Below are 10,888 nucleotides of genomic sequence, written 5' to 3' on the forward strand. Positions count from 1 at the left end.
AATTTAAGAAACAAAACAGATGAACATATGGGAGTGGAGAAAAAGAGAGGGAAACAAACCTTAAGAGACTTTTAAAGATAGAGAACAAACTGAGGGTTGAGGGAGGGAGGTGGGGGATGGGCTAGATGGACATGAAGGAGGGCATTTGTTATGATGAGCACTGAGTGTTATATGTAAGTGATGAATCACTAAATTCTACTCCTGAAAACAATATTGCACTGTATGTCAACTAACTAGAATTTAAATAAAAATTTGAAAAGAAAAAAAAAAGATACAAACAAGGTGCCCAATGGGAGGTTACAAAAATAATTTTAGATAATTGTTCAAATTGGATAGATATGAGTGGTCCTGACAGAGATCCCTCACCCAGGAATTTAGAGACGCCCCTTCCTGGGAGAGGCTTGGGGCTGGGAAAGGGCAGCCAAGACTTCCCAGAGCAAGCAATGTCAGCAGTGCAGAGAACTTCCAAATGTGCGGTGGACAGGTGGACAGATAAGCCCTTGGGGAGAAAGAGACTAGGGTTTTAGGGGATTTTGGATCGTCCAGTGTGCCATTTTCAGAAACGGGTGGAGAATTTGTAGATGTCGCTTTTCCTTTATTGACCCTCTTTTAAAGGCTGTACCCAGACGTCTCTGCCCCGGAAAGTGTGGGGCAAGGTATACAGAGTATCAAGCCCAGAGAAAACACGTGCAAGTCGGTAAATCAAGACCAGAAGTGCGCCCCCAGCCTTGGGGGAAGGGTCTTCTTTAATGTGGGGGCAGTTCTGGGGAGTCCTGCCATCATTCTACACCCCCACCAAATCCTACAGGACGGTCTGGCTTTGGCGAGTGTCACTCTGCGTTTATTTCGTGCCTTATGGTTGGGGTGGGAAGAAAATGAAGTAAGAATCATTAACTTCTCCATCTCTGCTGCCCAAAAGCCGGAAGGCGGTGCCCAGTTAGGGAACAGTGGGGTTCCTCCGCCCTCATTCCCTCCCTTTCTCTGGCACAGCCGGGAGGCTGCGGCGCCAACGCTCACCAAAAGGGCGCTCGCGGGCCGGGGCCGCGCGCTCGCAGCTCCCAGGGGAATCCGCGTTGCCAGGTTAGGTTTAACGCCTCCGCCCGCGCGCAGATTGTCACGGGCCGAAGGCGCCACCTCTGGCGCTCAGGCGCGAGCTGCCCCTCCCGCTCGGCGAGTCTTCCCTCTCCACTCGGCCCTCCCTCCACACCTCTACAGCCACCCTTCGCCTCCAACCCGGCCACGCGCCTTCCCCTGCTGGCGCCAGGCGGAGCGCTGAGTTTGGGTCGCCAAGCCAGCCCCTGTCGCCGCCTCCGAATAACCGGCACCTGGCTCCTGGGCCGAAGCGGCAGGGGAGACAGGATGCAGTCGTGCGGGGGCGCCGCGGCGGGACGCCGAGCCTTCGACAGCATCTGCCCCAACAGGATGTTGGAGCCGCGGGGCCGGCCTTTCAGCAAGCCCGGGAAGCTGGAGAAGAAGGTGGGGCTGCGGGTCGGTGCCGGGCAGGGTCCGTACGCTCCGGGTCCCCGGGGCTGATCCATGCTCACCGTTTCTGTGTCCGGTAGTTCGCCCCTCCGCGGAAGTTCTTGCCTGGTTGCAGCGGCGGCAGCCCAGTGTCGGTCTACGAAGATCGGCGGGACGCGGAGCTCTCTGCGCTGCCAGGTGAGCCCAGTGGCTCCCGCGCGATCCCTCGGGTTCCCCAAACCGGGTGGGTGGGGCACGCGTGGCTGGGAAGCGCTTTTCTTCCCGGGGCCCGGATGTCCTGGCGGGGATGCCAGCGGCGAGACCTGGCCGGGAGGTTCAGGGTCCGCCGCGCGTGTCTCCGGTTCTACCCGCGCAGCGCTCACCACCATAGACCTGCAGGACCTCGCCGACTGCTCCTCGCTACTCGGGTCCGACGCGCCGCCTAGTGGTGACTTGGCTGCATTGCAGGTATCTCCCCTCACTCTGGAAGCCGAACAGCCCCGATTCCGACTCAGGAGTCAAGGGTTCGTTTTCCGCAAAGGCTCATCTCAAGTGGGGAGCGCAGGCACGTTTGGCTAGTGGGGGCAGACGTAGTGCTGGAATCTCAGCCCCAAGGACCGGAACTTCTTCCTGTCTCGTAGTCCGTGGCGACGGCCGTATTCTCAGAGCTGCTCTGACCAACCTGGAACAGAGGGGCTCACTTGGAGGACTACCCTCCTGGGAAGGGGTCTCCCGTTCTCCCCATCTTTTCCCTGGAGCTGTGACAAAGCAATGTGGAGATTGCGCACTGAGGAACCAGGCGAGTAGGTGGGAGCAAATTTAAGAGCTGGGTACCTGGTACCTGCCCTGTCAGTGCCCCCACATTCCCTTCTTGGCTATTCACTAACAGTTTTCATTCCCTGGGTATCTAAGGAGTGTGAAGATTGGAGGATAACTACTCGATCAAGACTGGAAAAGACGAAAAGAGTTTACATTTAGGGGAAGAGGGACCAAGTTCAAAGAACTCTGGAAGAAATCTGACAGAAAACGTTCCTCTTTGCAGAGATGGCCCTTCAGCAATTGGGCCCTTTATAAAAGGCATTTTCTCCCCCTGCAAAGGCTCGTGTCACTTACCCTCATGGGGCAAAGAGGTATTTTGACTTTTTTTTTTCCTCGAAAACCTATTTTCTTCCTCCCATCCGACTTCTACCACTTGCCAGGGGTAGATGATGGAGCCTCCCAGCACTGGTGTCTGGGAAGCCAGAAGTCTGGTTGGCTCATCAATGGGATAAGAAGTGCCCAGAAGGACAGGAGGTCTTAGCTGCATGCAACCTACAGGAAAAGTGTCGGTTCCAGCTTCCCAGCAGCAGGCCCTTGGCACATGGGGTCCGTGGGGAAATGCCCAGCACTGAACATTCCAAAAGATATGACCACCTCCCAGAACCGAGGTTAGTGGTGGAACACAGCTTTCCAGGCTTCCCCTAAGTGCCTTTGGAATTGGGTTAGAGCCCAGATGGACTCAGGGTAGGTGACCACTGAGAGCAGATTGTTAAGGCAAGTGGTGAGAGTGGGCATTGCCCTGTAGATGCCATTTTATTTTTTCTTTTTATATCTGGATGCTCAAATAAGGAAAGACAAAACTTGAGCATCTTTCAACTGACCCAGAGGCCCAATCACTCCCTTATTCTAACATGCCTATTTTGCAAGTAATGAAAACCAAGCAGGATCTTGTTGAATTTTTGCTTGAGTATTCACAACTTAAAATTTACATCATGTTGTGTATTAACCTCTTCCCCTGTCCCCCCCCCCGCTGCCATTGTAGTTTGGGAAAATGCCAGATTTGTATTTAATTGGGAAGGTAGGATTCAAAGTTTCAAGCACAGAGCTCCTACCAGATGAACCAAGAGGTCCAGAACTTTTCCTGGAGAAGACAGAGCTGGTACAGAAAGAAAGAGACCACTTAGAGGAAGATCCCCTGGGAAGACTCTGGGCAATGCACATTCAGGTCAAATTTCCTAGCCTCCTTCCTGCTGGGTAAGGTGAACAGAGAGAGGAAGCTCTCTAGAAGTATTTGATGTCCAGAATGAGCCAGGGACCTGGGAAAGCATGCAAGGAAGCATTTCCTGGGCTCCAGTTCTCGGGTTGGCCTCAAGTCTCCTCGTGGTAAGATCTTTAGCTGAATCTCTACTACGAGGAGGACCTTTCCGCCCTTGGAAAATGAGTCTGGTTTCATTTGAGGCACCTCCTTCAACCAGGACAGAATGTTTCAGGATTTGTCTGAGCCCTTTCTAAGCTACTTTGCCCCATATAGCCTCAGTTCCCAACTGGTGCTTGAGGCCTCCTGGATTGAAGTTTTCCTCCTTGAGGAAAGCTGATACTTGTACTTTCTTTGAGATGAGGGCCAGACTAGGTTCCTCTTCTCAGCAATATTTGAATAGTAAACAAAAGCTTTGGGGAGATGAGTATGATTAACCCAAAGGAATCAATCAATCGATAATAGTGGAATCAATAGAATAGATATTTCTTATGGGCATATTAGATACCTTCCCTCACACCATGTGCCTTGAGAATCTTCTTTCCTCTTCTCCAGTGCTGTGTTCATTGGAAGCCAGGCTCTCCTTAAAAAAGATGAAAGCTAGAGGCAGTGAGGCATAGAGGAAAAAAGACTGAACTAGTCACCATCATTCTCTCTGGTTACATTTCGGAGTTGGATGACTTGGGGCAATTCAATTTCTCTGAGCTCGAGATTCTTTATCAAAGGGGTTGGAGTCACTTCCTGGGCCCTGCCTGCTTCCTACATTGGCATGGAAATTAACATAGGGACTCTGTGTAAAAGAGTTTGTCAACTCTAAATGTCTACGAATTAAGGGAATAAGAATGTCCAGGGGCTGCCAGCCGCGCGCAGGCACCTTGCAGGAACCAGGTGTCAGGATGTTGGGGTGCATCACAGTGTAAAGGAAAAGTAAACTTCTTACTGAGAAACAAAAGAGCAATAGAGTCCACACTTGGGTGCTGAACAGAAACGGTTTCCATACCATTCCTGCCCCTTCTTCATAGCCTACCTTTCCCTCCCTTATGGGGAGAAGGTGGTTTAGCTGTGACCGAACCTTGGCGGGATATATAGCCTCAAGTTATTTCTTTGGAGACACTCCACGCTGTAGGGTCTTGGGAGGAAAGACGGAGCGTACGCACACCCACTCTCTTAGGGCACTAGCTCTGTGGCGGGTCGGAGGTAAGTTGAACTGAGGTGCAGAGAGAGCTGGAAGAACTCAACGGGCCAACACGGAGACAGCTGGTTGTCTGGTGGCGGGCCAATGAGGCGGCTCAGGGGCAGCGGGCTGCAGGAGGTGGGGACGGGGGCAAGACGATGCGCGCGGAAGGACCCATGCCTCAAACAGCCTGCACAGTTTCGGCGCCCTTCGGAACCCTCTGGAGCCGGGTCCCTGCTTCGAGTCACCCGCTCCCCACCGTGACAGTGCAAGCCTGCTGGATTCCAAGCCTGGAATGGGGCTTTGATTTGCAGGTATGAGGCTTGGCTGCGAACATACGAGAGGGCGTGCAGACCCGCTGCCAAGTCCGGGAGGACGACACTCGGTCTGCAACGAGTTTCAGACCTGCTGGAATTGACATTAACTAGTTTACACCTCCGTTTTTTTTCCAGAACCAGTCCCTGCAAACTGCTGCGGACTTTGATCTGCAGGATTTCAGAGACACAGTGGATGATCTCATTGCAGGCAAGTGCAGTCTCCTTGCAGTTAAATAAAGGAGGCAGAGGTGTTCCCCCACTCCGAAAATCAAACTAGTTCAGATTTCGGTTTCGTGGCGGCGAAGGCGGTAAACCCAGCACCTGTCGACGTCGTCAGTAACTCCTCAATGGGTCAGGCCCTTGCGTATTTATGAGACTCCACCCTTTCTCACTGAGAAGATGAATCGCTGCATCTCTAGAGCTTTCTCAGCTTGTCGGTTTGAGCTCTGGGAGAGGGAGCCCTACGCTGTGATGTGGTCAGGGAGAGGCTGGGTGACAAGAGTGTACAGAACAGCGGACCGGTGTGACTTCGGACAGGTTTGTCTTGGCCACGGTGGCGATTCTATTCAGATCAGCTCAACAGGCATATATTGAGTGCCTGCTGTGTATGAGGAAGATATTAGAAAGGGCCTGGGAATCGTAGGGATTGCAGAGTGAGGGGTACTTTACTTAACAAGATCTTCCCACAAATCCTACATCCGGAGTGGCGTCTTGTCCCTGTAGCTAGCTGGGCACGCGTCTGAGGCTGCAAACCTAGCTCCCACTCTTCCTCAGACTCATCCTCTTTGATGTCGCCTCCTCTGACCGGCGGAGACTTTCCCTTCACTCCTGGCAACGTATTGCCATTTGGGCCCTGTCTCTCTCCGCCGCTGGACCCAAGGGCACTGCAGTCACCGCCGCTGCCCCCTCCAGACGTGCCCCGGCCGGAGCAGTACTGGAAGGAAGTGGCCGACCAGAACCAGAGGGCATTGGGGGACGCGCTCGTTGAGAATAACCAAGTAGGGACACTGGGCTGGCTTCCAGGAATCCTGGGGTGGGGACTGGGTATGGAGCTCCGGGCGGAAGTGGGGGTGGCAGGAGCTGGCATGTGTCCCTCCGTGAGGCAAAACCAGTGGATGGGCGGGGCGAGGGCTTCACAGAACTGCGATTGCTCCAGGGCCTCTCCTGTTGCCAACCGCAGTAAGTGGGAATAATCCTGCCAGACACCAGTATTTAGTGCAGCATTCCTATATGCCTGATATTGTGCTTATCCATTTACTTTCTCTTCTCATTTAATACTTACAATCACTGAACAAGATAGTAGTCCCATTTCTCAGATGAGGAACCTGAGGTATAGGAAGATTGAACTTCTGAGGCAGAACCTGGATCTGCTTGTTGCCCAAGTTCGTCCTCTTCACCACCACAGTACACGGAGGATCAAGATACATTTTGTCCAAGTGCTTTGTAAAACAAACAAAAGTCAAATAAACAAAAGCGATTATTATTCTCACCAGTGTAAATGCCCTTCGGCCCCCAGTTCCAGATTAGATGTTAGACCCCTGGTATAATTCATGCAGAGTATACAGATGAGACCGACCACAGTGGCCTACCTTTTAATGTTTGGGTCTCCTCTTGCAGCTGCACGTGACGCTGACCCAGAAGCAGGAGGAGATCGCCTCGCTCAAAGAGCGGAACGTGCAACTGAAGGAACTTGCCAGCCGGACCCGGCACCTGGCCTCGGTGCTGGATGTAAGTGGGGCGCGGGAGTGTGGGTCATTGCAGGACGTCGGAAATGTTCCTGTGCACCCCTCCCCCAGTCCCCAGAATTGGGACCCAGAGAGAGTTGGGAGACAGGTGGAGGCTGCTGGGAGCTTGCTGAGCCACTGGCAGCTTGCATCGGAGTCCGCGGAGTTCGAAAGGGACCCAGGTCTTCTTTGCGCACCCCGCACCAAGAGAGTCCGGCTTGCCCCAGCTTGGCGCCCCTCCATCTTTTGTAGAAGCTGATGATCACGCAGTCCCGGGATTGCGGGTCGACAGCCGAACCCTTCCTGCTCAAGGCGACAGCCAAAAGGAGCCTGGAGGAGTTGTTCAGTGCTGCGGGGCAGGATTGCGCGGAAGTGGACGCCATCCTGAGGGAGATTTCCGAGCGCTGCGATGAAGCGCTGCAGAGCCGCGACCCCAAGCGGCTCCGGCTACAGCCGGAGCCCGCGAGTAGGGATGACATGCCAGGGAACCTCCACGGCACCTTCCGGGGGCTGCGCACAGAGTGCAGCCGGAGCGCGCTAAACCTGAGCCGCAGTGAGCTAGAAGAGGGTGGCTCCTTCAGCACCCCCATCCGCAGCCATAGCACCATCCGCACCCTCGCTTTCCCCCAGGGCAATGCCTTCACCATTCGGACCTCCAACGGGGGATACAAATTCCGCTGGGTCCCCAGTTGAGCTGGGATGATGTTCCCCCAAACACTGCCCTGTATCCGGACTGAAGCGCCTGGAGGCTAATTGGGAGGCTAATTGGGAACTGTTTCGCGAAACTGGCTTCAGAAGGACTCCCTCTGCTGGGCGAATGCCACCCTGAAACTTTTTTTTTCAGACACCAAAACGTCTCGATAATGATGTCCTGCACAGTCCTGGTATAAAATACTGTATATTCCCTTCCCTTCCACAGTGTGTGCTGTATGTGTGCGTGTAAACACACATATAAATCTCAATTTTAAAAGTATTTATTTTAGTAGCTTTGAATTATGTACTTCTAGAGTGGAAAGGACTTAGAAATCACTTAGCTATTTTATATTTGTATAATGCCCTAGTTTTATAAGAAGGGAAAGGAGCCTGTAAGAGATTAAGTAATTTTCTATAATAAGAAGCATTATTGGGAACTTCCAGGTTTTCTCACTAGTCGTTTAAAGATTGTAGGTCCAATGCATTGGGGCACTTGTACCCCAATGTTTATAGCAGCACTTTCAACAATAGCCAAATTATGGAAAGAGCTTAAATATCCATCAACTGAGGAATGGATAAAGATGTGGTTTATACATACAATGGAATTCTACTTGGCAATGAGAAAGAATGAAATCTGGCCATTTGTAGCAATGTGGATGGAACTGGAGAGTTTTATGCTAAGTGAAATAAGTCAGGCAGAGAAAGACAGATACCATATGTTTTCACTCATATGTGGATCCTGAGAAACTTAACAGAAGACCATGGGGGAGGGGAAGAGGAAAAAAAAAGTTACAGAGAGGGAAGGAGGCAAACCGTAAGAGCTTCTTAAAAACTGAGAACAAACTGAAGGTTGATGCGGGGGGCGGGGGGGGGGGGGGAGAGGGGAAAGTGGGTGATGGGCATTGAGGAGGGCACCTGTTGGGATAAGCACAGGGTGTTGTATGGAAACCAATTTGACAATAAATTATATATTAAAAAATTAATAAAGATTGTAGGTCCAGAAGCCAGGCTTCTGGGTGATTGTTTAATTACATCACTCAACTTCCCCTGGTCCTAGAAGGACCCTTAATTTTCTTACTATTGAAAACTTTTATCCTGGCTGGAAGAATAAAAAATTAGGAGAGACAGCTAAAACACTTGCCTTAGGGCGATAAAGTAGAGGCAATGAGCTACCTACAAAATAGGTGCTAAACACATTTGTTTGTAATGATCATTCATATAATTTTGTAAGATTTATGGTTTATTTTATATTAATTATAATTTTATATGTCTGAACAGAATAATCACACAAAAAGCAAACCTTGTTGATAAAAACATAAGTGATTTTAAGAAAACGGCATATTTCATGTGAAAAAGTATATATATTTGTGTGTGTATGTATATATATAATATGTATATATATGTATGTATATATATATGTATATATATAATGTGTATATTTGTGTGTGTGCGCACATGCACACATACGCGCCAGAAACCAGTTGGGAAATCTTGGTAAAAACAAAACTATCTATTTGAATTCCATAGATAAAACTGAGGTGCACATTCATGTCTTACATTTCTAAGGTTGATCTTCTAAGAAAAACTTACATGTTACATAGTGCCTTCACTTTGACTTTTTTTCTATTTCCTTTTGTGTGGGGTTCCTTTTTCCACTGGGTTGTGAAATTATGTGAGTAGCGTATGTCAAGTAGTGATTTGTCCCAACCTTTGCCGTTCTCAACCTGAGAGCTACTCCTTGCATTTGTGGGTTCAGCTTGGGGGAGTTTCCAGCCGTGTTCCACCACATCGCCCATTCTGTCATCTAAGTGGTGATATCAGGTAGCAGGGGAGCTGGGCAGGGTGGCAGGACCTGCTCCTCCAGTTTGTCCTAGGCACTGTTATCTGTATTTAAATAGCCATTTAGAAACAAAGCAAAAAAAAAAAAAAAAAAAAAAGTGATAGAATATACCACATTTCCTCATATTTTGTCTAACAAATGGACTCTTAAAAAGTACACTGGACAGTTCAGAATTCCTTTCATCAGCTTCTATATAAAGTTACTGCAGTTGAGCTTCAGAAAAAACAAAAACAACGAAAACCTTAGCTTGCCCTGAGGAGCGATCAGCAGAAAGTCACTGACATATAAAGAGCACACAACCCCTCTCCTGTTTTCCCAGTACAAAGAGGAGGGAGAGCTTGGCTTAGTGCTGAGAGTCGAGGGGTTGGTGCCTGCGTCAAACAACACTTCTTCAGTAATTTCAAACCTGTAGGAGTAACCAACAGTTTCTTACACTGAAGTCAGTATCCTGTACTCCTGCAGGATAAACTCCCCTAAGAACACATTTACAAGAGTCAGAGACCTTATGGTACCACTGATTTTATTATTCTATAGCTTAAAAGTTTTCCTTTTTGCCCTTCTTCTTCTTCTTCTTCTTCTTCTTTGGAGTTGTTTTTTGAGAAAATGATAAACTTTAAAAACTGCCGTAGCTTTAATGTTTCTTACTACTTGTGTGCAATCAAATCTCAGCTGCCTATTGTAAGTCTTCAATTTCACTTAATTCCAAGGGAAATAATGTGTCCCTCAACTTTTAAAATATGACACAGACAATGTGGCTTCTGTTGACAAATGAATGTGCTACTTGGTTTGACATAAAGTATGGACGTCAAACATGTGCTCTTCATCATGGAGGGGCCATGCATACGTGCTGCAAAATCAAAGCCAGTCCATTACAAACATGGATGCCTCCTGCTCGTGATTTGGTGTGAATAGAAGGACATTTGTAAAGCTGTGACCCAAATTAAGGCATCTTCTCCTTGTGAATATTAATAACACTTGAAGAAATATAGTAATCCAAAAAACTTACTGTTGACTGGCTTTCATCATTCACTGTATTTGGGGTCAGCAGACAGAAGGGAGGGAGATGTTTTCCAAAGGTCACTAGGTTGAAATAGGTGTCATCCTCCCCATGAACCTCTGTCAATTTAGTGTCACTGGAGATTAGAGTACACAGCATACAACAAAGAATAAGTGAGAAATTTTTTTTGAACAAACCAAAAATTAATCTTTCCCAAAACATAGAAAATTAGCAAACCATCTACTATTTGAAAGTAATACATAGGTTACCTGGGTGGCTCAGTCAGTTAAGCATCCCTGAGGTCATGATCTCACAGGTTATAAGTTCAAGCCCTGTGTTGGGCTCTGTGCTGATAGCTCAGAGCCTGGAGCTTGCTTCAGATTCTGTGCCTCCTTCTCTCTCTGCCCCTCCCCCACTTGTTCTGTCTCTGTTTCTCAAAAATAAATAAATAAAAACATTGACAAAAAAAGCAGAAAGTAATACACATATAGAGTTATTTCTACACATGAAGGTTTATGGCATGCCTGGGTGGCTCAGTGGGTTAAGCGTCCAACTTTTTTTTTTTTAATGTTTATTTATTTATTCTGACAGAGAGAGAGAGAGAGAGCATGAGCAGGAGAGGGGCAGATAGAGAAGGAGAGACAAGGAAACAGAGAATCCCAAGCAGG

The 10,888-nt window shown here is 48.9% G+C and overlaps 1 protein-coding gene across 1 annotated transcript; it reads left to right on the forward strand.

Moving 5' to 3' along the window:
* The first annotated feature begins 1,046 nt into the window (after positions 1-1,046).
* MCIDAS (multiciliate differentiation and DNA synthesis associated cell cycle protein) lies at positions 1,047-7,663 on the forward strand. Its single transcript, XM_019414247.2, has 7 exons — positions 1,047-1,476; positions 1,563-1,659; positions 1,838-1,929; positions 5,102-5,174; positions 5,741-5,964; positions 6,584-6,694; positions 6,943-7,663. The coding sequence occupies exons 1-7, from the start codon at positions 1,360-1,362 to the stop codon at positions 7,381-7,383; spliced, it is 1,155 nt and encodes a 384-aa protein (XP_019269792.2). The 5' UTR covers positions 1,047-1,359; the 3' UTR covers positions 7,384-7,663.
* The last annotated feature ends 3,225 nt before the right edge of the window (positions 7,664-10,888 follow it).

The sequence above is a fragment of the Panthera pardus genome, unplaced genomic scaffold, assembly GCF_024362965.1.
Source record: "Panthera pardus isolate Hobbes unplaced genomic scaffold, ASM2436296v1 HiC_scaffold_2, whole genome shotgun sequence".
NCBI lineage: Eukaryota > Metazoa > Chordata > Mammalia > Carnivora > Felidae > Panthera > Panthera pardus.

What these genes read in the sequence shown, in the direction of transcription:
- MCIDAS (XM_019414247.2), top strand. Translation starts at nt 1,360, where the DNA reads ATGCAGTCGTGCGGGGGCGCCGCGGCGGGACGCCGAGCCTTCGACAGC. An exon ending in GGAGCTCTCTGCGCTGCCAG is followed by an intron (nt 1,660 to 1,837) that starts GTGAGCCCAGTG and finishes CTACCCGCGCAG; the next exon opens with CGCTCACCACCATAGACCTG. An exon ending in CGCTCGTTGAGAATAACCAA is followed by an intron (nt 5,965 to 6,583) that starts GTAGGGACACTG and finishes CTCCTCTTGCAG; the next exon opens with CTGCACGTGACGCTGACCCA.